Source organism: Manduca sexta, chromosome 23 (assembly GCF_014839805.1).
Source record: "Manduca sexta isolate Smith_Timp_Sample1 chromosome 23, JHU_Msex_v1.0, whole genome shotgun sequence".
NCBI lineage: Eukaryota > Metazoa > Arthropoda > Insecta > Lepidoptera > Sphingidae > Manduca > Manduca sexta.
In genome coordinates this window covers 13,723,251-13,751,143 of record NC_051137.1, presented here as the reverse complement: position 1 = coordinate 13,751,143, position 27,893 = coordinate 13,723,251, and the positions used below count along the sequence as shown (strand labels likewise).

The 27,893-nt window shown below is 41.0% G+C and overlaps 1 protein-coding gene across 1 annotated transcript in view; it reads right to left on the bottom strand.

The window, feature by feature from the left end:
* LOC115445344 (laminin subunit alpha-1) overlaps positions 1 to 27,893 on the bottom strand; it is a 162,586-nt gene that overhangs the window by 4,176 nt on the left and 130,517 nt on the right. The window contains 29 exon segments of the mRNA XM_037441751.1: positions 71 to 203; positions 543 to 721; positions 1,409 to 1,524; positions 1,942 to 2,149; positions 2,396 to 2,640; positions 2,929 to 3,088; positions 3,365 to 3,539; positions 3,861 to 4,016; positions 4,019 to 4,159; positions 4,573 to 4,727; positions 5,124 to 5,279; positions 5,686 to 5,852; positions 6,212 to 6,285; positions 6,392 to 6,602; positions 6,849 to 6,981; positions 7,013 to 7,088; positions 7,303 to 7,541; positions 7,902 to 8,138; positions 8,437 to 8,945; positions 9,152 to 9,361; positions 9,793 to 9,964; positions 10,218 to 10,479; positions 10,749 to 10,924; positions 11,365 to 11,613; positions 12,002 to 12,208; positions 12,424 to 12,608; positions 12,807 to 12,971; positions 13,437 to 13,608; positions 15,958 to 16,064. Of these exon segments, the coding sequence (XP_037297648.1) occupies positions 71 to 203; positions 543 to 721; positions 1,409 to 1,524; positions 1,942 to 2,149; positions 2,396 to 2,640; positions 2,929 to 3,088; positions 3,365 to 3,539; positions 3,861 to 4,016; positions 4,019 to 4,159; positions 4,573 to 4,727; positions 5,124 to 5,279; positions 5,686 to 5,852; positions 6,212 to 6,285; positions 6,392 to 6,602; positions 6,849 to 6,981; positions 7,013 to 7,088; positions 7,303 to 7,541; positions 7,902 to 8,138; positions 8,437 to 8,945; positions 9,152 to 9,361; positions 9,793 to 9,964; positions 10,218 to 10,479; positions 10,749 to 10,924; positions 11,365 to 11,613; positions 12,002 to 12,208; positions 12,424 to 12,608; positions 12,807 to 12,971; positions 13,437 to 13,608; positions 15,958 to 16,064 (5,375 nt within the window).

Here is a 27,893-nt window from a genome sequence, read left to right as displayed (position 1 = left end):
AAAATCAGTAATTTTTCTATTCTTATATAACCATAGAAAAAATGTGTAATATGTAACAATGAATCCTTACCTTGCTGCATCCGTTCTCGCCGGCCTGTGCCTGCAAGGCTCTGGGTTCGGTTCGCGGCTCGTCGCGCGGCTCGGAGTCGGCGCGGCCGAGCTGCGCTCCGCTCCAGTTCACCGCCGTCTCTAGACCTATCAATCTGATAAGGATTCGATTTAAGTGACTGAATTCAATAACCAATTACATTATCTGTTGATTGTTCCAAAATATTCTAGAATATAATCTAGTGTTTTATTACAACATTTTTTACAAAACTGAACGTTGCCAACTTAACAATATTATATATATCTTTATTGAACGAAAATCTTTTTTTTTAATTGCACGATAATAAATCTAGTTTAGGAACCTTACGACTATATACAACTTAGGACTAGTTTAGGTTCCTTAGGAACGCATTGAATTTAATACAGAATCGTGATTTTTTTTAAATTTTATTTTAATCCATAGTTAAACAGTATATTAACAACAATATACTCACTGTCCATCCACAATAAAGTCGGTAATCGTGCCAGTAAACGGCTCCAGACGGAGTGGTCCCAGTTTAGCTCTGTCCAAGGGCCCTACGCCCCCCAGGTAGAGTCCGCTCCCCCGCTGTGGGTACGCGTTCCCGGCGAGCGTGCCCGACGCCGCCCGCTCCTCGTCTACCCACATTTCTAGCTGGATCATACAGGATGTTTGATCAAGAGTTTATGTTACGCGATAACTTTGTATATTATTAAATCGCTTTTTATATCACATAGTATTGTCAGACGCAGTGGCACTCGCCGATAATAGCGTACCCGAATGTGGAAAGTTCGGTGATGGAACTTTCTCGAAGGATCTCGGTGTTTCCGGAAAGTCGTGGAAACACAATAACGGACCACAATTTTACCAGAGAGTTCTGGACCATTCCGGATCTTTCGAGAATGTTCCACAGACATCGACATGCGACCGGGTATAATAGGAGCGCACGCGGCCGCCGCAGTCAGTCTTGATTGCGACGTGATCAAGAGCGATAACTACGAGCGATATCGAAGCGAATACCGTGGATTAGGCGTAACTGCAAGTGTTTCTGTTAGTTTTTTTTATTCAGTGTTTCGGTAGTATCTAAAGTGTTATTTCAAGTAAAATCGGTATTGTCATTGTTTATTGAGAACCCTAGCATATAACAGTATTATTGAAGGATGAATAAAATTACAATCCATTCTTACAAACAAAATGATTACCTAGAATGTTAAGTTTAGTATAACAACCTGATATTTATTGATAATAAATAATCCTTACGGAATATATGAGCCTTTATCACAAGGTCTAGAAAAGACAATAAGTGTAGTGGTAGAATAAAGATGTGACATAATTGTGTACCTGTTTGTGCGATCTAATCAGCCTGATGGTGTACAGCCTCCCGTCATCGTATTTGGTGCCATTGGTGCGCAGGCGCACCTCGCCCTTGCCAGCAGCCGCTATCAACTCTATTTCGCCTAAAGACATCAAAATTAAGGAATTCAAGCGAAGTGTTAGGAATAAATTATTATTTGTTAGATTGATTAGACGGAAAGTCAATAAGATACCCAAATATAAGATGACTGTTAGCAGGAAAATAACTTAGACTAGTTTGAAGTGTGTTTTCAGTCATACGCAGAAAGTCGCAATTTAAAGAAACTTCAAGTGTGTTTTCAGTCTTTAACAGTAATCCGCAATCTAATCAAAGCCATAAATGAAGAATCACATTATTATACAATAGAGAACTGGTCTTTTATTTTACGCAAAATTCTAGAATGACATGCAGAAACAAATATTAACATGCCTGGGTAGTTTGAATTAAAAATGTCCGAGGAAAAAAATTCGATGTCCATGGACCAGTATATAAGTGAGGGTAGTTTGATATGCAATAATACCTTTAACCAAAGCGAGCAGTAGATAATGCTTATCATCCCCATCATCATCATCAACTTCGTTGTCAGACAGGTTGGAAGGCGCCCTGAAGAGTAGCAGTCCATCAGATGCTCTTGCTCTGAACGACAGGCCTAGAGCTGCCTTCCGCCGGTAGATAGGAGAGGGGAGTTCGATGTAGCCTGCGCCTTCCAGGATTGCGGAGCGGAGTATCTGCGAGGAGGGAAAAGGTAAAAGGAATAATAAAAATATTCAATAATAATTCTATGAAGACGCACAAATGCATAGTGGCAGTTCCATGGTTTTTTGTTTTGGTTCAGTTTTGTTGATCTGGCAGCTAAGTGAAGTAAAGGATAACCTTTATGATGAAGTTACTACGTGCACCTCAAGATATTCAAAACGTATAGTAATGTTTATTAGATTAAATAATAATTTTATAGGAAAATCAAAAGCACTTACCCTAGCACCACATCGCGGCTCAATCCCATATCTAGTAGGAGTGTCGGACAAGTCATATCCCTCTCTATCCACAGTGAGGGCCCCGAGACACCCGAGCAGCGGGGGCGCGGGCTCGTCGACCTCGGCGCCGGGGGGCAGACCCCCCACCCAGTAGGTGGCGTCGGCCAGGTCCGGCAGCGCGGCGGCGGACTGCACGGGCGGCGAGGGCGAGCCGAGCGTCTCCTCGCCGTTCACGCGCAGGCTGCCTGGGAACACGGGGGCGTCACCTCACGGGCGCACACATGGCCTAACGGGTGGGGATACTTCGTGGTGGTGTACTACAACCAATCACCACAGCTGCTATCTTAATAAACAGATTTTTTTTATTGATCGAGATCTAGCAGTCTATACATCACATTATGAACTTTAAATTAGAACTCCTATTTCCAAATCGCATTGTTGCCTTCCTATTCACTGCTTACTACTTACTGCAAACATCACATAGGTTAGTGAGCCCTACAGCAGATGAGGTCCTGGTCAGCACAGTACAGTACCTTTCTCGAGGTTGTTGGGCGCGAAGACGCGTATGGCCTGGAGATGCGCGGGCCGGCCGTGGCAGTGCCGCCCCCCCGCCGCGATCTCCAGCCGCGAGCCGAGGTACTGCACCGCGAACACCACGCGGCACTCGCGCAGCATCACCGACACTGAACGGTTCTACACAACAAATACACTGATGACCCTCGGGGAAATATTCAGTGTTGCCTTTTAACACATAGAATTAAATTTAGTCTGTATAATCATTTTTTTTATAAATAGCCAATATTGTTTTAAATAACAGAAATAATCAATTTATATAAAGCTGTAATATTGAAACAGAATGTATTAAGTGATATCTAGCATGCCCAGATATCGACTACAAACTGTAGAGTCGTGATTTATTCATGAATCAATATTTATAATTCGTGTAGGTTTAGGGTGTTGCGAACTGACATTGGCGGTGTCCATGGCCATGAAGAGCAGCGCGTTCTCGTCGCGCGTGCGGAAGGTGAGCGCGAGGCTGAACTGGCGGCGGTCGGCGGGGCGCAGGCGCGAGCGCCGCAGCGCCGCGTACCCGCCGCCGCCGAACCACACCAGCTGCGCCTCGCCGCGGCCCGCCGCGTACCACCTGCACACCACATGCCGGCTGCACGTCACTACTAGTATACTAGCAGCTGGATGCCTCACGACTCACATCGCACAGAATAAATTGAGCTAACTAAATTAGTATTTGGGACATTTAAGAACAATGAAATCAATGGAGTAAAAGACTGTTCTAAAAATCTTCTTGAAATTACAATAGGACTTTGCAAAATATGATATGCCTTCCCCAATCGCTAGTCTTATTTCTTAGAACCGTCAAATCATCTGTAATCCTTCTGCAAATTATAGGCCTATTATATAACTTGTAACCCACTATTTGTTTAACTAAGCTATAAAAATAGTAGACCTGTGCGTGCAGCCAGTGCATTTGGCGTCCTTCGGCTGTCGTATAGTATTCCAGAGGCCGAGCGTCCTGTCGTCGACGCTGACGGCGTGCACGCAGCCCGGCAGCGCCGCGCCCGCGCCCGCGCCCGCGCCGCGCCCGCGCCCGCGCCCGCGCCCGCGCCCGCGCCCGCGCCCGCGCCCGCGCCGCCCAGCCACAGCTCGGCCGCGCGGAGCGTCGCCGCGGCGGCTCCCGTGCTGTTGCTCACCGACACCACGTTACCGCCAGCCCGCTCCACTCGCAAGTGGACTGTGTTCCATATTCTACAAAATAATTATTTACCTTAAATTTAAACTACTTATATAGGCGAAGAGTCTAAAATTCAAATTTCTATAATGTAAGTCATCAGATAATAAGTCTAACAGTCTCATGTTATTCTTCTTTTTAAAAAAGTAGACACTGACAAAAAAGTACTGACAAAGAGTTCCATACAGGGAAAAAGGTCACCAATATTAACCCATTACTTGACTGTCAAATGATATGTGACAAGAGGCAGCCCTTTGTGGACGACTTTAATGAGCATGAAATAAAGTCCAATATAAAGAATTTTTTGACAGCCTGGACAATCCATATTACCTCAAAACCCTTACGTAAAAGAAACACCAACTCTTCATGACCAATTCTTCCAAACTTCTGTCATTGTATTAATATGTCATCTCCCCTAAAGCTGAATTACCTTTCGATTTCTATCCGGTAAGCGGTGTGGTCGGCGTCGTCGTGTGTGGACTGCAACTCCTCAGGGTGGATGATGATTCCCTCGCCGGAGCCGAGGTCCCAGGTTAAACGTAACTTCTTGTTTTTCACTACCAGCGTCATGTAGGCCTTTGTCTCCTAGAAAATGAATGTCTTATTATTTTAATGAAGAAAGTTGAAAATAGTATGAAAAAAAATATATACGGGTACGAAAAAGTGAACCCACTTCACCTGATAATAAGTGGAGTGAGGTCCAATAGAATGTCGACTGACGAGAGATGATTACCCCTCGGCAGTCGACATAATTATGTCGGCCTGTTGGAACCGGATATACACAGGCTGATTCCGGAATGTGACACACTTATGTAGTTAAATTATATAGTGATATTATTATTTGCTAAAAATTGTAAAGCTAAAGAATATTTTGAACGCTAATTATGAAATTCTGACGATAACAGCGGTGAATAATTTCAAGAAATGAGGGCCTGTGAATGACGAGAACGAATGGTTTTCTAAAGTGAATGAGTGAGTTACCTCGTCATCAGTCGGTACATGTAGAAGAGTGCCGTCCCTGACCGCGCCGTCGAACGACAGAGCGAGCGAGAGCTGCGTCACACCACCGGACAAGGATACCGCTAGGGCCCGAGAACACCCGACACTGCCCACCACTGATGTTACTGATACTGAGATCTGGGTACACAAGAGCAGTTTTACGATATATTAACCAATTCAATAAACGATCTTAACGATCTTGAACATGAACCAATCACAATAAGTCATTTGTACGCATGTCAAAAACACTGTATTCTGATTGGTCAATTTTATGGTCGACTGAATAGCGATTGCGATCATTTATTGAAAATGGTTGTCAAAGAAATGTATATGTTGAAATCCGTCAACAATTTGTTGACGTTGACAAGGATCAAAACTATTTAAATAATTGCTGCTGAGGTTTTCGATACTTAGTTGACTAATGAAAGGTATAAAAAGGGCTCTACGTTTCAACAATTTTGTTTTAAGTTACTTTTTTGGCTGACAGGGTGCTGAATAAAAAAAGTATAAATAAAATAGCGCAGTGAGTGAGTGAGTGACTGACGGTGTGCGCGGCGTGGCGCGCGCGCAGCAGGTTGTGTCGCAGCGCCTGCAGCGGAGCGTGCAGCGCGGCCGACGCCCCGCGCCGCTGCTGCGAGCGCGCCGCCGCCGCCGCCGACAGCGCGCGCACGAGCTCCGCCCCGCGCGCCGTGTTGCCGTTGATCTGCGACACTGCGCACCACAGTCGACACCATCGTATAATATACAGTATACAATAATAGTTTTCTTTTTAGCGATAAAGAAATGGGGTACATTATAAATGAGCAGTTCGAATTTTTGTTTACATGTAAATGGGAAAGCTATGAGGAATTAAAATTTTCATAAATCTTACATGATATTATGGACACAAAATCATACACCAGATTGATATTCATCAATCAGTACTAAATATCCGTAACAGACGATTATTAATGTATGACAATAACATAGTTAATTGGCTTATTGTATGTAGTACTTTTGTCCTTGCAGAAAAATAGCATATTATATTAAATTATGAAACTACAGAAAATGTTTTTGTATATATCAATTACCATGTTCCTGGGCAGCTCCAAGCGCAGTATCACCATGTCGTTGCAGCTCAGCTAATTGTCTTCTCAAGTGATACCTGCAATGATCAAAACGATAACAGACAAACTCATAACAGATATTTTTTTAGTTGCATAACGTATTACATTCTAATTCAGAAGAGTCTCCCGCCATCTAACCCTCACCTGATCCTCTGTCTCAGATCGCTAGCCTCATCATACAGCGCGCGTGTAGTGGCGAACACTCTATCGGCCTGGTGTCCAGCGGCAGCGAGGGTCTCCTCCACATGGGCGGTGGGTCGCGCGCCCAGCTCCCGTTCCTGCCACCCCACGCCCCGCAGCACCACGCTTACCACGTCAGCCCCGCGGCGAAGGTGTTCTAGTTGATTACGAAGCTCTGAGGGAAAGTGTATACAGGATAAATGAGAACTACAGAAGATAAGTATATTATTATTAGTATAAAGTAATTGGATATGTGTAAATATTACATGACATCTCAAGGCCGAAAAAAAAAAAAACTTGACAATACATTTCTTCGAACTGCTTTAAATTTCTACTAGAAAGTAACTTTATCCTTCATTTACTAGATTACTTCTCTAAACCCTGACAACGAAGCATGCGCCTGGCCTCCTCGGTCTCTTACCTTCAGCCTTGGCCAGGACAGCAGCGCCCCTCCGCTTGAGATCGTCGGAAGCCGCCCTGCCCCTGGCGGCGACGGCGGCGACGGGCGCGGGGCCGCGCGCCACGGCGGCGAGCAGCGGCGGCGGCGCGCGCCGCTCCGTCGGCCGCGGCGGCCGCGTCGCGCACGTGCTCGCCCACGCGCGACCACGCGCGCGCCGCCGCCACGCCGAGGGACGCTGCGGCGCGACTGCCTGCGAACACGCTGGGGAGCCACGGGGTAATAGTGGGAATGTAGTCATGGGAGCAACAAGTACTCTTAGATAACCTTAGGACATGTAATGTTACAAATATTTATCGTCCAAAGATACAAAGAAATATTTTTCTATCTTTTTCTTTATTTCTGTTCTAAACATAAATAATATAGTAACTCGTAGGTCTTAAGATAGTAAAGTTCTGTCAGTGGCACGTACACTCACCTCTTATATTCCTTAGCCTTCAGCCCCAACTCTTTAACATGCTTTTCCACTGGCTCCAGATACTTTTGTTTATAAGCTGGAGTGAGGTTATACAGGATGCCCTCCTTCTCTTCAGCGGCCAGGGTCAGCACCGCCAGCTCCGCTGCCATGCTTGGAAATCTGATGCCCAGGGTCTGCGCTTGCAAGAGCGTTGTCCCAATAGCGTCCGTTATGTTGTTAGTCGATAGCGTGTTTATATCCTGCAACAAAATATTACTCGGAACCTAGTACCCACATACTGACGTTTCGTATCAATCATAGTGGCCTAGGTGGTCGCGGTTCGAACAGGCCAACATTCAATATTTTTTTTTGATTGTTGCTCCATTTGTGACAAGTGATGATTTTGTTGACTGGCAAGCGATAATCATCCCTAACCATTCAATACTCTTACTGGATGTCAATCCACTTATCATCAGGTGCAAAGTCACTAAAATACATGTCAAAAAACCTTAGCTATTTTATAGTTCCTCAGACCATAGAATGCGCTGGCTATGAGTTCCTGAACTTCCATTAGATCATGAAGTACACGTGCAGCACTAAGTACCTGGCCTAATTCCTACCTCGAGTGCCAGACGGCAGCGCAGACTAACATCCCTCAGTGCCACGAGCCTGGGCTTGACTCTCGCCTGAAGGTCTGTGACCGTGTCATCAGCTCCCCATACTGTTTGCGCCAGGTCTGACAAGTCCTGGGCCTTCTGCTCCCATTCGTCTAAGGCTGTCTGGAGCTTCCGAAGACGTCGGTAGGTGTCCTCGATGCGGTAGTTGTATTCTTGGACTGCTGTTGATTGAAGGTTGGCCTGGGATCAAAATAAAATAATCAGATGATAATTGATCATGAAGGATAGCTGATTAAGAACACTTTATCAGCTAACTAATTTTACATGCTCTGTTGAAAATTGTAACAACAGGGCATGTAAAAGTACTTTATAGTTTTTCCATTATTGCCCATTGAATTTTTTACCCTGATAGGTTTTTCGTATATCAGTCCGATTTGATAGGATCCACAGTTCTTAATATGTATATTTTCTTACTTCCAGGAAAATGAGTTTTCACCATCATTCTTAATTTTCTGAGCCTATGATTGAAATGACTTACCGAAACAGAAACATCGCTGGCCACTGCATTGTAATCTGACAAGTTGATTTCCTTGATGCCCCTCAGCAGCTGCCTGGCTTCCTTCAACGCTCGATGGGCGCTGAGATGTCTCTCTCCTCTCGCAAAGTCATCTAGACTTGCCACTAACTCCCCCAATCTCCTTCTCTGACTTAAAACTTCGTCTAAGGCACTCATGCTTTCCAAACTCAAGTATTCTGCTTCTTTTTGTCTTCTAGAAGCTTCTGTTTTCAGCCTATTTGCTTCTGTGAATATTCTATGTTCGATTGCTTCTAAATCATTCATGATGTATGCCAAGTTTCTGGATTTGGTGATGTCCTTAGTCACGGATTCTAGTACGGTGTGCAGTCGACTGGAGTTGGTGATAAACTCTTTTAGAGCTGCGAATGGTTTTGGTATCCGGCTCAGTTCTGTTGGGTTTGCGTTTATGCGTAAGTTCGCTGTTAGTTCTTCTGCAGCGTCTAGGAGTGTTTGAGTGCAGTTGTCACACGCTGAAAGATAATTAGAAGTTGCTATACTTAGAGACGACATTTGAAAGCATTGAGTGAATTTTGAGTCATGAGCAAAAAAATTTAATTAAAATTAAGATTATAACGAAGCCTTCATAAAATGTTTGCAGTTTTTTATGCCAGGATTGATATGTCGATACACAAAATATTATTCGGAAGTTCATAAGATATAAGTTCCCGCAACTCACGTTTGCAGCCATCGATGTCCATATAGGTCCGGGGCGCGAGGCACCGGTCGCAGGCGCGGCCCGTCGCGAACCCGCGGCAGCGGCACGCGGCGCGCGCGTCGCACTGCGCAGACTCCGCGCCGCGCGGGTGGCACGCGCACGCCGCGCACGCGCCGTCCGCGCCGCGCCGGTACCCCGCCGCGCAGTGCTGGCACTCGGGCCCGGAGTAGCCTGGCGACCGAACAATACAAGACCTTATTATCCTTGGGTCTTTTTTTTAAAGTATGGGACCCCATAGTTAACACCGAGGGAAACCTGCGAACGGTAACTGGTTTCCTCCAGCTTAGCGAATTCAGGGCTCTGGAGGAAAGTTGGAAAGAAAAACTGGGAAGGCAGTATTGAGACAGGAGAAGGGACCATCTTAGGATGGGTGAAGGGGAGAGGGCCAGTTAATGTTCGCGAGACCTTCTGGCCTCAGTGTGAATTCGGCAACCAATAGGTATACACATTCCACTATGTGCCTAGGGCCGCGGCATAATGTCCTGAGTAGTAGTAAGTATTGAGTACACGGGATGGTCACGGGCAGGGCGTGCAACGGCCCGCACTTGAATGTACCATTTACATTCATAAACGTGAGCGATCAGTAAGGAGCCGCCACTCACCAGGTTTGCACAGGCACTGCAGCCTGCCGCCGCTGACGCTGCAGCCGGTGGCGAAGTTCCTGGCGCGGGAGGGGCAGGGGCAGGGCGTGCAGCCGCCCGCGCCGGCAGGGTGCCCGTAGTGTCCGGGCGCGCACACGGCGCAGCGCGGGCCGGCGGTGCCGTGCGTGCAGTTCTGGAAAATGATGCTTGGTTACATGGTGTATTACAAGGCCATATTGGCTTTTTCTTAGATTATTCATACAATCTTTATCAGTGTCAAAAAAAAATTGCTATCTAAGTATGTTTTTATAACGAAATAATGTCTAGACGGAGTAGCGCGAATTATTTTTAATTATATTATTTTATTGAATGACTTCAGGAGACGAATAGAAATTGAAGTAATTTGAATTATCAAAAGCTGGTTAGCTTTTATTACAAAAACTCACCAAGCAATGTCCAGTTTCAGGATCACATTTATTAGATCTATTATTACAATGACACGGCTGTGCGTCTCCCTCCAGCGAGATGACTATGGTCCCCGCCACAGTGGTCATATGGACCTTGGGGGGCGGCATCCAGAACCCCACGGCCGGCTCCTGGCACGATAATGCAGCATATCCTCTGGGGCAATCGCAGAGCTCCACGCCCAAGGCTGGTTCGGACCGACTGAGTCCAGGTATAGCGGTGTCTAGGGACACGTTAAGCAGCCTGTTGGAAGTGGATTTTTTATCAAACAATTGGTCTGATATGTGATGATTAGGAGTTTACTACTTGTAATTTTATACAGGCTCGATAATGTGTCCTTCTCTCATCTGATAAGTGGAGTAGGACTAAGTCGACTAACGAGAGCTGATTACCTTTTGCCAGTCGATAAAATTACGCCAGCCTGTTCGAATTATTTACTTAGAAACAATACTTACTAGTGATTTTAGCTTAGTAGAGCGAGCCCTCACTTGAATAACATTATAGGTACTCACAGCGCATGAGCGTGTTCAGTGTGCGTGGGCGCCCTGGTGGTGACGCGCAGCAGCAGGCGCTGCACGGCCTGCAGCGCGAGCATGAGCGCGGCGCGCGAGCAGCGCCCCGCGCCGCGCACCTCCCACACCGACTCGTGCAGGCGGACGGCGTGCGAGCCGTTCACGCCCGCCACGCGCTGCAGGGCGGACGAGTTAGGTTAGGTTGGGTTAGAAAATAATCTTAGATCATAATTTAAAACTGATTTATCTGTGGTACGACAGTGGAGACGAGCAAAATTTTAAAATAAAGTGCGTGATTGAACATTTAGTTGACTTATCATTCCATTGATCGTCGTTGTATAGGTACAGAGCAAATATAAGGGACAGTGTCCTTTTTTGCTTACATTACTGAGACTAGCTTAAATATTTAGTCTTTTCTATTCGTTGACTCAGGATCAAATGAGTACCATCTAATCTGATTGACGTAACATTGAACTATTAACCAATCGTCATAATTATTGATTTAATAAAACGGAAGGCTAAATTATTATCAACTACTCGAATAAGAATAATCGACTAGTCAGTCATTCAATTAATTTCTGATCTAAAATAACTACAAAATCTACTTTGTACACACCTCAAAATAATCCAGCACAATATTTTTCCCATAGATCCTGACGAGTGGAAACTTGGCCTTGACCTCCGGGCTGAGTTCCACGCCGCCTTCCTCCTCGACCTTGAACCTGAGCAGACCGCCATAGGATGTTACTCTGTCTCCCAGGAACCGCTTGTCAAGTTCCACGTACACAGGAACCGGGGGCCAGGGGAGGGAGATTGTCGCTTCTGGGGAGTGAGTGTGGATGGCTAGCAAGGAATCTTGATCCATCTGTCGGTAAAATATTTAGTTTAGTTTTGGCTCAAAAAATAAAACCTGTTGTGGTGCAATTTACCTTTCATACATTCGTAAGCAGTAGAATTTATACTGAACTTAAAACACATTCTTTCTATTTTTCTAGCATGATGGTATAATGGTATGGCTGGTGAAATTAAAGCTTTGGATAACTTAAATACAGTATCCCCTGCCTGTAGTATAAGTCAACTAAGACCCACAGAGAGCCTTAGCTTAACAGCGAGAGAAACGGAGTGTTTGTACAATACGTACTCTTAATTATGCAAAGCAAAAATTTGTTTTAATCTTGTTATAGAGACGCAACTAAGGTCATTACAAAAATGGTATAATAAACAGGATGGTCAATATCGATAGATCTACTCACGGTAGTGATGGCGTTCTCCTGCGTGGCGCGCTGCAGCGTGATGTGCAGCGGCACGGCGTGGTGCAGCGCCGCGCGCGCCACCTGCGCCTGCGCACACTGTGCTGCGCGTCCGAAGCAAAAGCACGCGGTGCAGCCCACCGGGTTGTCTGCAGACAGACCAAACGTACCCTCCAGGCAGCGGTCGCACTTCTCACCCACCACGTTTTCCTACGAAATTGACATCAACTAATAGATTTAGCTATGAAAAAAGAAAACCAAAAAGAGAGAAAAAGCGAGCTAAAACAAGAGAGAGAAGTTGCTCTGTCACAAGGAAATAAACTATGTCATGTCACCATGGCATTGTATGTTCATCCAACACTGCTATAATGCAAATTAAGAACATGTACCAAAAACCAGGCCAATACTCAGGACTGATAACTCACCTTACACCGACACCGGCCCCAGCTGTCGCACGGACAGTCGCCGTGCCTGCAGCCGAGGGAGCCGGCGAGGTGGCAGTAGCACGGCTTGCAGCGGGGCCCGTGGTGCCCCACAGCGCACTCGTCGCACGCCGTCCCTGCCCACCCAGGCCGGCATTTGCATTGGCCCGTGTGGGGTTCGCAGACGTCTAGAAATATTTCAGTATATTTGATTTGTATTGAACTATGCTAAATATTTCCTTCTAAGTCACAAGTTTAAAAATCAAGCTAAGAATTATCAAATGTCTTCTAGTTGTAAAATTCTAAAGGCTATTCGTAAGGCTTATGTAATTAACAATAACAAGGAACTCTATTAAGCAACAATTTTATATTAATAAATTACTCACTCGACATAGCTCCAGGGCCGCATTCGCACGGCTGACACCGTCCGGGCTCGGCGGCCCAGTACCCCCGCGCGCATTGCCTACACCCGGCCCCCAGAGATCCGCCAGGACACACGCAGCGACCGCTCGTCGGAGAACACACCTTGCCTTCCGGACACTCTGGACATGCTGAGAAATAACGAGACGACTGATGGCGGATAAAAAGAATAACAAGTTAAAATAGTATAGTCATGCAAGAGGATTCGTTATTTTTTGAGGGTTGATACTTATATACGAATGGGAAGCTGTTTTTTTTTAACATGACCCTACGTTTGTCAAACACACCGGACTTTCAGGTGAGAGCTTTAGACGCTCGCAACCATGTGGGAAACCATATTTTTATATATAGATAAGAATTAAATAAGATTTATTTCTATTGCAACGACTCTAAATAAAGTAAGACTAAAAATGAAGAATGACAAACTCCTGTTAATAAGTTAAGCGTAACTTAAAATAGAGCGGCGAGTAGAGTTTGCTTCCCTTTAAAAGTGTCAACGTGATTCAACCAACTATTATTTTTTATCATTAAAGTCGATGTTGCTGTGAAGCTTTTTAATTTGCGACTAAGTCTATTTTACTTTTCGTAAGACTTACGTAAGCATCCAGCAGGACCGAAGCCGTAATAACCAGGTAAACAGCGATCACACTGCGCACCGCCGACGCCTTCTGCGCACGCGCACGCGCCCGATACTGGGTCGCACGCCGAAGCCCCCGACCCACACTCGCATCGCCTGCAGCCGCCCCTCTCCAAACCCCAGTAGCCTTCCTGGAAACAGAAATCTTATTAAATCTCCCAAAATAATTTCATTACTCTTGTTATTTTTTTTTTCAATATCATCATCAGCCCGTTGCAGTCCACTGCTGGTGAAACGCCTCTCCCAAGGTACGCCACCGAGCCCTGTCTGCTCCCTATTTTTTTATTATTTAGAAATGTTAAGGACTAACCTGGTACCCATTCTAAGATCATGAAGAACGAGAACAGTAATTAGCAACTAAAAAGTAAGATGACTTGTTATTCGTATAATATGCGTTTTGTTGTTAAAAATAGAACAATAGCAATATATTATAAGTACAGAAAAGCACTGCACCGCGCTCGCAATCCCTTATATAACACAATTCAAAGGTCATCAGTGTTTGTATATTAGCTTTGAGACAAGGGGGCATAATTGTGTCAACTGGCGAGGGATAAAACATCTCTACTTAGTCTATTTCTAGATCCAACTTCACTGTATTCCTGCGAGGGTTGCGGTTGCACTTGCGTACCCCATGACCTTCGATATTAGGGAGATAGAGTCGAATGGCGGGGTTTTTGTCGGTAGAACGGATTATACCGGCGAGTCCGGCAGACATTCATATACGGATTTGCCCGAGTTAAAAAAAAAATGTCTTGTTCAAAATTACGTATTTGGCGTAAAGGAAAAAACAATTACATTTTTTTTTGTCACCATGATATATAGTCATAGACACAGTTAGCATTCACATCTGAGGTAACCCAATAAACATTGCCTCGCTCCCGTGGGGCGTGCAGATGGCGCGATATTTCCACAAGTGCGCCACGGTGACCCACATTACTCCGACCGAGTGACATTTATTTGGAACTAGCGCGCACAATTATTAGCATTACATAAATGTGTATGGGCCGGATTTAGAAGTAGCGTAAGGGGTCTTTACCCTATATTTTACTATAAAATACTCGCTTTCCAGTCTGATTTTCCTATAAATATAGAGGTGATATTTCTATCACGGCATAGTGACCTACATTGTGGAGTGATTGACATTTTATTGGAACTAGCGCGAGCTTTCAGTTATCAGCATTATTGTAACTACGCAGTGGGACGAACTTGAACGTCGATATAAGAGCCCTCGCCCGTGTACTGTATTATTTTTGTTAATGATAATGATCTTCTACTAAAAAACTACACTAAGTCTGAAAAAAGAGAACAGGATGCCGTTCGCGCACTGCGAAGATAATTATTTGTCTTCAAAGATTTTGTATGTATTTTAGGATCGAAAATAATTCGTAGTATCTACAACAGGGGCCTTATTCTCTATCGCGCACGTTATTTTGACAGTGAGTAACAAGCACGTAACACAACGCATCATGTTTAGGACTATAGAAATTTGGCTTACAGAATACCATTCCACGCACATTTCTCGAAGATAACATGACACGGCCGCGTTACGCGTTTACACTATCATACAGAATAAGGGCCCAGAAGCTATTATCTTAACGCATAGCGTAGCTATGTTTTTTTTTATGGGTTCGGCAAAGTGCATTGCACCTGATGGTAAGTGGAGTGGGGTCCAATAGAATGTCGACTGACGAGAGATGATTAACCCTCGACAGTCGATACAATTATATACGGATAGGATACCGATATACACAGGCTGATCCCGGAACGCCACACATTTTTGAGGACCACTATGGCAGATTTTGACATCTTGTTTACGGTCGCTATCCGGGCGAATATAAAATATTTTCTACCACCAGCAATGTATATTAGGTGTAGGTATTTATGTAAAGCTGAGATATTAGCGTATTATAATATTACAAATACACGCATAAATGTTAGTCATTGTCTCCCTGAATCCGTCCCAGCATTAAGTCCGCATTGGCCCAGTATATTCCGCTCAATTCCCCGGGACCGTTAGCGTCGTTCCGGGTTTATTGTGGGGAAATGTCAGCTGAGCTTACACAATCCGGTATTCGCGCGCTCGTAAAAGGCTCTAGAATGTTACAACATGTGTTTACTTTACAAACATATCTTAGGTTTAGAAGCAATTCAGAATCAGGTTGTTTAAATAGACACATATCTTATTTAAGTAAATCTTGCTCAACGGTATAGTCTAGTCGTACTCAACCTTTTTTCCGGGCCACAAAGACGTCTTAGTTAAGGTACCTCGGCCCGAAAGGTAAATTCATTGACTTTTAGAAGTGTCTATAAACGTAATATAAATTTAACACACACACGTCGATTATCCTTGAGAGGTAGGCAGAGGCGCAGGTGCATTCACTTTCCGCTGTGGTGTTCCGTCCCATGATGTGATAGGGGCGAGCCTATCGCCATATCGGGCACAAATTGCAGACCGGGCTGATACTAATGGACAATCATACCTCACAGGTATCGCAGGCTCTGCCGGTGACATGCGGCTTGCAGCGACACTGGCCCGAGCGGATGTCGCACGCGTTGCTCTCAGCACCGAGCGACGAACAGTTGCAACCTGTAACAAACAATTATTGTTATAATAGCGTTTTTTAGAATTTTACGAAATTGTACGAATTGTAAGTACTAGGAGTAGTAGGAATTTTATTGTATTTTATTTCTGTTACTAGGCATGTTAAGGGCAAATAAATTAAAACAAGTAACAATCCCGTGCCGCGTTGCTCTGTGTTGTTAATTATTATATCGATTGACATAATGCATAGTAGTTATACTGCCTTTAATATTCTTAAATGCTGTCATATCTGCTGATTAGTAGTATAAAAGCTTTAACTTGTGGTAGGTCTCTGATATGCGAGAGTCCGCCTGGGTAGGTTTCACTGCAATGTCTACTTCTGCCGCCAAGCAACAGTGTGAAGTCCCTGTTGTGTTCCGGTTTGAAGGACATGGTAGCCAGTGTAACTACTGGACATAACAAGACTTAACATCTAATTTCTCAGGCGAGCGCAGTGGAATATTAAACAATACTTTGTAATTCAAGGTGTTGGATGGTGTTACTACTGTTTATGGGCGGTTTTATCGCTTATCATCATTCGAACGGCAAGCTCGTCTCGTCATACTAAGCAACAATAAACAAAAGCTAGATTCTAGCGTGAAACAGACCTATTACCAAGCAAATCAATCCTCATATCTTTATTACAGTTATATTAGCTTGTAATTATTTCACGAACCGACAAAACCTCATTCAGAGCCATTATTAAATTCCAATACAATCGGTAATCTCGTCTGCAATGTATCAACAAGCTATAAAATCGCTTAACTACCGAAGTGGCAGATATTGTGATAGCATAACCAAGTTATGTGACGCGATAACAAGCGATTAAGTTAAGTGGACCGTTTAACTAAAAGCTTTGGTATTGTGGTCGGTAATTAAAATCTTTATTATCGCGCGTAATATCTTTGCGCAGTAACTGCCTTGGTGGCGTAATTGTACTGCATGCGCGGTATGGCTGCGCTCTGAGGTCGTGGGTTCGAATCCCGGGTCGGGTAGTGATATTTGGGTTTTTCTGCTCATTAGCCCGAAGCCTGGAGTTTGTGTCCGATATGGCGATAGGCTCGCCCTCACCACATCACGGGACGGAACACACTTGGCGAAAAGTGGGTACCCTAGTCGCGCCTCTGCATACCCCTTCGGGGATAAATACGTGGTGATGTGTGTGTGTAAAATCTTTAGTCGCCTTGTTGCTTTAATATTATACTAGTGTGTGGAAACGTGACATTCTGGTTCGATTCTCTGGTCAGGCAAAACTTTGTATGGTTTAAACAAGACCTTTATCCAGGCACAGTAAGGTCCCCTGCACGTGATGGTGTCGTTGGTTCTAGATAGTGTCGACCGACGAGAACCGATTATCGCCAGTCGACAGAATTATGCCGGCCTCTTAAACCTGATATACACAGGCTGATCACGGAACGTAGCACACTTACGTGGGACATTATAGCGTGTCTCACACTGTTTGTCGTGGTACGGGCGGATATAAATAACACTACATCCTCGCAAAGAGATTGACGGCAAACAAGCCAGCTGCTCTTTAAACTAAGTAAAATCAAACAATATTCCCTAGAATTTAATTTATCAGAGTCCGTATTTTCGACGCACAATCGTCTTAATAGCAGAAACACGATCCGCAAGCCAGCCCCTGATAAAACAATGGCAGGTGTTGTATACATATATGAACAGCGAAATACACTAATTCCTACTCTTTCATACGAGTAATTAAGTTCGAAATCGTTCGTACTCCGACGCTGGTAAGCTATTGGCTCGTTTAATTTGTTAGTGCGTTCAGTTTCGCGATATTATTTCATTTGTTCCCACGGATTTGTTGGGAGAAATGTTCGCCTTGAACTGCTGTTGGATTTTATTTGGGTTATTGCTCTTTTCAATATTACTTATTAACGATTAAGTAATTTGTTTATTTCAGATATGTTATTAGTTTGAGTACGCCGCGTGATCATGACGAAGTCGTTGCAGTCGAGAGTCAAAGTTAAACAAATTTATCGCGAAGAAATCCGTTAGGGACTTAAATAGTTTTATCCCAGTATTTAAAAAAAAAAATATCAAAACTATGATTAGTGAGTATCAGTGGCGAAGGGTGAAATTTTTCAAAAGGTAACCCGGTTTAAAAAAAATTGGTGTCAGTTAAGATATCAGGGGCAATTTATTGGAAAACAAACAAACAACGAAGACAACGACTTAGTCTTGAATCGAAATCGACAAACAATGACATGCCTACTAAATTACCTATTATGCATAAATAATTGAAACATCCATAAAATCGAACAATATCGTAGATAATTCTCCTTCCATTAATCACAAATATAAGTACCTACGTATTAATTTGTTATAACAGCAAACAAAAGTAAGTATTCAAATTATAACCACAGTACGTACCTATGATTATATGTTTATTTTCAAAATAAACTGTAAGTAAATGTAATTTCTCCTTATAGAAATAGGTATCATGGTCGCCAAACAGACCAACAGTTTAAATGCACCTACATGATAAACTTAAATAATTATCAATTTAAATAATCAAGAAAGGTTATTCGTTAATTTTTGCTTCTATCGTGGTGATATTTTAAATTCAGTAAAATATAATAGTTATTTCTTCTAACAAACATTTTGTGTCTGAAATCAAAAACTTTCAGATCTACTTCAAATATTTAACCATCTAAATACTAATATGTGAAATTACATACTAATAATATACTTACGTAAATATAGACATTAACTGATCACAAAGTAGTTAGTTATTTCCATTATAATACACTTTTATTTGTAGTTTCTAAATAAACAAAGCGCTGATAATTAAATATCACAGAACTATCAAAAAATAAAATGAATATGACAATTTACAAACACCGCAACTTGGTAGCATAATAAGTTATGACGTTTGAAGGACGTAAAAAGCGACAACTATACAAAGTCGGTTAACGTGAAGCCGAACTAGCTCGGGTTACCTTTGCCCATATCTTCCGTGCGATTTCGACAAACACTGGCATAGAAAGTCATAGAAAGTGCTGCCATCTATACTAAAAAACATACTACGACATTAAGCCGCTTGACAGCGGGTTACCTTGCACCTGTGGCGTCACAATTTCACTTTGGTAACGGAATTTCTGGGGAACTAAATACAAGGTGCGCCATCTAATGTTAGTTAAAATAAGTAATCGATATCGATTAAATTTAGTAAACAACGGGCTAATGGCCGATAGATGTCATTATTAAGTTATCATTAATTAATAATTTAAGCTATTGTAATTATTGTCCATTGTCTGATATGTTTTAAATTTAAATTTACCTATTAAATATATTGTTAAGTATCACCGAAAACCTAAAAGGGAAGCCGGTGGGAATCGGCTTGTATGGACGCTTCGCCACTGGTGAGTATTAAAGATTCAATCGGTTTTTCTAGAACGGATTATGATATATTTTGTAGCTCAAAAATAGGGAGAAACATCCGGAATTAACTTATCTTTATAGAGATAGGTAGCTCTCTGCCGCAATCTGTTTCGAAGATTAAAGTTCTTACCTTGAGCTGTGTGTGCAGCCACTCCTCAAACTACGCCTTTTGGTAAACTTACATATACCCATATATTAATTTAATACATTTTTATATAACACCTTATACAGCAAACACGACTTACCTCATTGTTCTTTTATATCAGCTATCTAAATTTCATCATATTTCGTTCAGTCAACTTTATGACGTCTCGCATGCAATTTTGAATGGACTTCTATTTCGCATTAAAACGCACTATAGATAACACAGAAGGATGTAGGAAGTGCTGGGCTGATAACATGATCCGTGCGTACTTTACAAACAATACAAACACACATCACGAATTTATCCCCAAAGGGGTATGCAGAGGCGCAACCAGGGCACACACTTTACGCCAAGTGTTTCGTCCCATGATGCTATAGGGAGGCGAACCTATCGCCATATCTGGCACGAATTCCAGACTTCAGGCTGATACTGAGCAGAGAAACCCAAATATCACTTTGCTTGACCCGGGATTCGGGCTCAAGACCTCAAAGCGCTGCAGTACCGCGCGTGCAGTACAACTATGCCACCGAGGCAGTAAGTAATTTCAGTTTCAGTGCGTAGTCTAGGCGTTTACAATTTAAATGCTATTATAGAGATACCAGATGGTGTTTATTTAGCCGTCGTGAGGTAAAAGCACTGATGGTAAGCGTGGTGCCATCCATAAAAGGCATTCGATATTTTATATTTATCTATCACTAGCCGACCCGACAGACGATGTCCTGTCAACAATGAATTTGCAGCGCGCATTCTGTCAATCGCTAAAATTAACTTTTCTTAAATTTTCTAACGTGCCGCTCAACTTCCTTAATTTTTTCTTTCATAAGATCCTTCTCCTGACAATAACAAACACAATAAAAAAAATTGTGAAATCGGTGCAGCTGTGCACGCGTGATGGCGTGAGCAAGGGAAATAGGGATTCATGTATATATATATATATATATATATAAAGAAAGATAGAAAGCACAAAGGATCTGACCACTAATTATGCTAATTAAATCTAAAATTACCATTTATATATATGTTTGTAATAAGTTTTCCTAGAAGAAAATATCTCGAACAATGATATTAACGTATCAGCTGTTCTCTCCGGCTTATATTAAAATTAAGTTGACGTTATACACCTAAGTCTAAAATAGCAGAGTTATTAAAATACATAATATATAAAGGCAAATATAGAACATTCGATGTAATAGGGCTGAACCGCAAGTTCCACAAAGCATCGTCTCATTCCGAAACGAAACTTTAAACGATTCCAACGTATCGGAAATCGCAATTTCCATGAATATATTCATCGTCCCAATTTCCATACATTTCGACACAAGTCATTTAAACTGGTATCGTATTTAAAAACTGTTCCACTCATCAATCAACGCACAAACGCAACAATGGTATAAAAGATTTATTGTGTAGAACGAGTCGCGGCCTGCTTGTCGCGGATGTAGGCATATCGATACAGAACATCGGATTGTTATCGATATTTAATTGATTATTAAAAAACGATTATAAAGTTTTATTACCGCAAATCGATTTCAAGGATCGATGACAAAGTATGATTACTCAGATATATTACATGTTGACAAATGATGGACTTGTTTACAATTTTTTATTTATTTCACCTGCTATACAACAGTTGACTGAAAATAATACATAGGTGGTCGCTATGACAATTATAATTTCTGAAAACAATAACTTTAAGAAGTCATTGTTAACTGTTCGTTAATATAAGTACTACAATTAAGTTTCAGGAGGTCAAATGAAATTGACTTCTTAGTATCGATACAAGGTGTGATGTTTAGTCTTTAGCAATGTCTGAAAATATTTACATTTCACACCACTACTAGGTAATAAAGGTATTTAGGTTTATCAACCATTACAAATTCAAATCTTATATTCATAACTATCGTTTGTATTTTATTAATGCTATTAAACAGAGGTAATGGTTGTGGTTTTTAATGTATGAAGGCAGTTTATTAGTACAAGTTAGTTTATTTGTTTGACTCCCTGTCTTTGCTTACAGATCGAAACCCGCATGTCTTTGCTTTTCTCTAAAGCTAGCAGCTAATCCAACACTGTTATGGTACTAAAGGTCCTCATGTGCAATGTAGGGCAATTATTACCATTGGCTCTTTAGAATCAAATATTAAACATTCGATGCTATAGACTGCAATGAATTATCCAGTGTTGTATTTCATTTGTGCATGGCAACGAGATCCCTTTACACCTGATGGTAAGTGGAGTGGAGTCCAAAATAATGTCGACTGAAGAGAGATTACCTCTTAACAATTATGCCGGCCTGTTGGAACAGGATATACACAGGCTGATCCGGGACAACTATAGCGGGTATGTATCTCAAAATTAATGTATACGATATTCAAATATCGATGTGATCGCCGGAGCCCTACGCCGGCAGTATGTAGGGCGCGCCGTCTCCTCGCCTGGCTGTCCGTCAGTCTGTCAGACGATATGACGCACGTGCGCCGGATAGTTGTGTCGCGGGTTCGATTCTTGGACGCAATCTTATCGGAGCGAAGGAATGTTTAGTTGAAAATGTGTTGTTATTATAATTTAATAATTTACATTTCGTATTGTAGAGTTTCGAGTGGGTCTTGATTTGTTTTTAGTTTGCGCCATTCGCTCCAAAAAGTTGAAACTACATTAAGCATTGCCCTCTGACTTTATACAATACTAATTTATATTTATAATACTACTTTCAACGGGGCTATGCTTGAGTAAAAATTAGGAATCAAAGGAAAGAAAGAATAATTTATAGTCGCGACACACCTGATGTATACATATCTATACATAACAACAAAAACACTAAGTACTTATAACGATCACTCAGAGGAATAGTTCCAGATTAATACATTAAAACAAAACCTCGCAATTACAAGCCTTTTAATTAAAACTACAGTGATACTATCATAGCCACAATAAACAAACATAGCTAGCATGCCTCTCTACCCTAAGAGTCTACTTCTGCATGGACTGCGGTTGCACATGCGCCTCTCACAACCTTCGCCTTATGGCGAAGAAGATGAAGGTTGTGAGAAGGTCTTCCATAAGGAAGGCATCTTTCCTTATGGAAGGCAGAGTAGTATGGCTGACTTATAATCAGTAAGATAATTAAGACTGGCGAATCCGGCGCTTGTAAATCTTTCTCCCAGAAAAAAACACATCACTCCATGAACATCACCAAACCTGTACTTAAGATGTTTACTATAAAAATGAGGGCAGATCCACATTAAACAACTATTACACCGATACTATTATCGCGACGTAAACCATCTGTTGCGTGTGTAATATTTTTAGCGGTTCACTTATTGGCCTCATTATGTTGCTCATAAAACGATCTCGTAATTTGGTTTCACAATTGTGTTGTCGTAGTGTTGTATCGATATTTTATAGATGAAACGCGTTGTTTGGTTAAAAAAATAGGAGTTGAAAGGCTTAATGCCCTTAATATTATATTATAAACATAAAATTGTATGGCAGTGTTTGTGTTTGGTATTGTGTATGTTTGGCAGTGGCGAAGGGTGCCTTTGATCCGTTTCCTGTCGTCTTCGCTTTATGTAGAATTCCTGTAGAATCTAATTATCATTAGAACGATTTGCAGACAGCATTTATGTATATTAACCTATATGTTGGGTCGGGTTTTCTTTTGGAAATTTTCCCCTTTCGCCACTGATGTTTGAAGGTCTTTGGATCTACTCAATTGTAAAAAATATTCATATTGGACTTCTTTCTCCGGGAATAGAGATGCGGACGGAAACACATGCAACAGCGTTCAACAACAGTTTGAACGTTGTAACTAGCATCATTGTTCCAATTAAATTAAATTAAATTAAAATAATCTTTATTGTGAACCATTTTTAAAAACTACAATAACAAAAGTGAACGATGATAGCTGCTGTAGTTAAAACTGTGTTACAGCTATCAACGCCCTTCCTTCGGAGGAACTTAGGTTCCACTGAACAGAAACTTAAAATATTATAATCAAATATAAGTTCTAAATTAAACTATACAAAAACAAAACAAAAAAAAATATATATAAAAATCTGCTAATAATTCACAAATATAATTCCTTCCTAACCGAATTTCAGCTACGGCGGCCAATCTCAACGGAGATCAGCCATGCAAGAGATATTATCATGCACAAGTGTACAGGTGCACTCTCTGTTCCTTCTCATAGTCCAGTGAAACGGCAATCCGACATGACCGGAGATCAGGCGCAGGACCAACGGCTTTACATAAACAAGTATAATGCTACATTATCTCTAAATGCTTGAGTTTTTCAAATCGATCTTATACTGCTGCAATCAGAAGTTATATCGATGTTCTTCCAGCACTACATTCAAATATGTAGGTTTGAGTACAATCGTCTCGATCACGAGTACTGCCCGAGCAGCGACGGACACATCGCTAACCGACAAATCACGAACAACCATTGTTAATTGCAACTAATTAGGCCAGTTATTGTTTTTTGTTCGATATCCCTCAAATAGAGTAAGACAAGCTATTAGTTGTTATGGCCGGAATAAACTTTTGTATAACTGAACCAGAGGCTCTTTAGAGTAAACTTTGGAGTAGATAGTAAAGTTCTTTGGAAAATAATATTCAAAAGTGCAATGATATAATCATTCATTAACTATTACGTTTTGCAGGCGAAATACATCTTTACTCATTTACGTCTAAGTTCTACATTTCTCTACGGCCCTTCTTTTTATGTTTCTTGATGCTCATTTAATATCACAATATTAAAATAGAACACATTAACATTTTCTGGAATTTACCTGCTGGATTCGAACACAGAACACCATCACACTGACCGTTATTACTAACAAACACACTAGCCTAAATAGACACACCAATCAAACGAAACTCATCTGTAATAACATAAAGCTACTATACATATTAAAATGCAATAAAATACATAAAACTGTCAATCAATACAACAATAAATTCTCGGGTTAGTTCTTAACTAAAGCGGAAGCGGGAGAGGAAAATTATTGAGAAAGTCTATAATCAGTAATCGAGTAAGTATGCTTAAATGATGAAAAAAACACTTTCCAGCTCCTTTGTCTTTATATCTGGCAATATGGTGTTATTTATCAAAATATTAATAGATTATTTTATGTAGTTCAAGAAGTAATTAGGTCTTGAAAGTGCAATTTTAAAATAAACACCACCAATATAATACATGGACTTTCAAAACACGCGGTACTATAGCAATCTATTGCATACAAATCTCTTCAAAATTGCGCCTGCAAGTTTATGTATTAAATATTCATAAATAAAAACATTTCACGGATTTAATCGCAGTTTTTATATTAAAATTTTCTCCTGACGTTCAGCGTAGACCGGACCGTCAATAGCTAAAACAATTTAAAATTTTATATAATTGTAAAACGTAGATATTGTGACTGACTTTTAGGACGACCAACACCTCAGTCCTCCCCGTGACCATGAAGGCTGCAGTCTTCGAAACGTCGAGAGAAAATTATAATAAAATCTATAAAATAATTTTATTATAATGTCTAACATTCGCGTAAACATAAGAAATGACTCATAAATATAACTACATAGTATAGTATGCGAGATGGTTTCTTAGTGCCACCGCTATAGCTCCCTCTTCTAAAGAGAACGCACCCTAAAACTACAACTGTGTCAAGCAGTTTTCACAAGCAATAAAATTATCGTAAAACTTTCATCTCGCGATTATATTGGTGATAAACTTAATTTCGGCATTTTGATCGCATTTTTATTTGAAGAAGCTGTTAGGTTTATGATATTTTATTACATTACCTGATATTAAAGAGGTGAAGTATAATATTGTTCGTATGAAACAATCTCTTTTTTTACCATCGGGGCAGAGTGACTCCACTGTGCCTGTTGTTGAGTGGAGTGGGGTCTAATAGAATGTCGATTGACGAGCGATGATTAACCGTCAGCAGTCGACACAATTATGTCGGCCTGTTGGAACGGGATATACACAGGCTGATCTAGGAACGCGACACACTTACGTGGGCCACTATGGCGGGTTTTAACACCCTGTGTACGGTGGTCGCTATTCTGGCGGATATAAAATATATTCTACCACTAGCAAAATCTCTTTACAGAACTGATTCTTTAATTGACTTTAATCAATAGAAATAATAGACACTAATAAAATTGGTTAGATTCATTTCATTGTTTATGATATTAATTATAATTTGTCACTAATCACCATACTCTATAAAACCGTACGCAAACATTTCGAACTAAAATTAAATCTTAATACCTTGAAAATTCAAACCCAATTCCCATGGATGCCAAATACCCGCAATAGTTAAGTCAAGTAGCCAACCAACAGGTGTCTTAGAACTTCTGACACTACACCAGCCACCGGTCACGCGAAGGATGAAAATCTTAATTACCACTCAGTTAAATATCGGCGGCAATTCTCTACGAAGCTAAGGTTCAGTTTCTAGAAAGCTAGATTTCTACTCGCCACACGACCTAAGTGATATTAATTAACAAAGCCTGTGTAACAATAGTGCTGTGCCACGGATTGATTTGACCGAAGGAATTTCGTGCTATTCATGTTTGATGTTCAATTAATTCGGCTCATAAAATTCTAAGCATAAGAAATATTTAAATTAAACTATTTTACCGCGGTTTTAATATCTTTGAAACGTCGGGAGAAAAGTAAAATATTAAAACCGTGATAAAATTCGTAAAATAGTTTAATTTAAATGTCTAACATTCGCGTAAACATAAGAAAGATAATCAATATTTAATAATAGCTTCTCTTTGCTACATTCATCAATCATTATTGGCAACAACACAATGACCTCTAAATAAATGAATTGTATACTTTATTAGATGTCAAATTAGTTGACATCACATTTGTTCTACATTTAAAACGACGCAAATTGCGTCCATTATTGCCTTTACATTCAAAACATGATAATATTTGATTGAGATGACTCAGCCTCAATAATGATGAATGTAAATAAATTCGGTCAAAACAATCGACGCCGAAAGCCGAATATGAGTGTTCGAGGCTAGTGTAACGCGATAATTCGCTATGACAGAACCAGTGACCCTAAAATTGTACAACGTATGGAAAGGTGTGCTGTAATTAAGTTTAGATTATAAATAGTAGTAAAAATTCTGGCTTAGTTAAGAGCTATGTGCTTCTACGGACGTGTATTTAGTCTACTGCATCATGGACGAGTACTTTATCTAATGCTAATAGTGTTTACGTGGTAAATTGTTCTTCCTAGTTTCGTTTATAGATGTAAGGTGCTTATTTATGTTATCTGTATGTAGGTGGAGGTTTATTGTCAGCAATTTGTTAAGTATTAAATGTTGTATAATTGTAAAATTAGTTTAAATGAAGTAAATAAATAAATGATCCTAGAAAAAATTTATGAATTATTTCACCGTGACTTCATAAAAAATATTTAATTTCACCGACTTCATAGTATTGAGAACCTCTTACAAAAACTATATATATATTACAGTGGCAACACCCTAATTTAGCATAACGACTGACTGCATTACACTTCTGCGTCCGTCATAATTGCAAAACGAAATAAAATAGAAAGAAACAAACTTTTTCAACCAGAAAACATTACTTGCATACTGCTACTTAGCACAAATAGACCATAATATCTTCACATACATATTTTCGCATAAAGACCAACCGCCTAGTAAATACTAGTTATACTAAATTGCAAACATTTCAAAACAGTGTAACAAGGATGTATAGGGGCATATTTCTCGTGTTAATCTGAAAGTTGAAGGGATTAGCTCGGTATCGCCGGTTACGTCAGTCGCGATACGCGCTAAGTGGCCGGGCCGGTCGTTGGTTGCCACTCGCCGGTCGCAACTCCGACCCGATATTAAATTAGCGAAGAATGCGTGCATTTTAAGTCATGATATTTTGCATGGGATAATTTGGCTAGATCTGTTGGTTGGAATTAAACAAAAAAATCTCTTGTTATGCTTTTGTCTATTTATGGTGAGTATTATGTAAGCATGCAGTTAGGTCTGAAAGGCTTTGAAGACGTTCTGTGGTTATGAGATTCAACAGCTGTCTCATAATATTGTTTTATAATAAACATCTGAATAGTTATTATTGTTAATGACTAATCTTTGTGGTTAAAATTTGTTAGTATTTTTTATAAGCAAAATGTACCATGATTAACGGTACATTTTTTTGAATACGAGATAACACATCCTCGCTGTGATATCAAAATATATCTTTAAAAATGTTTTTTTTATTGCTATGTAAAAAAAAA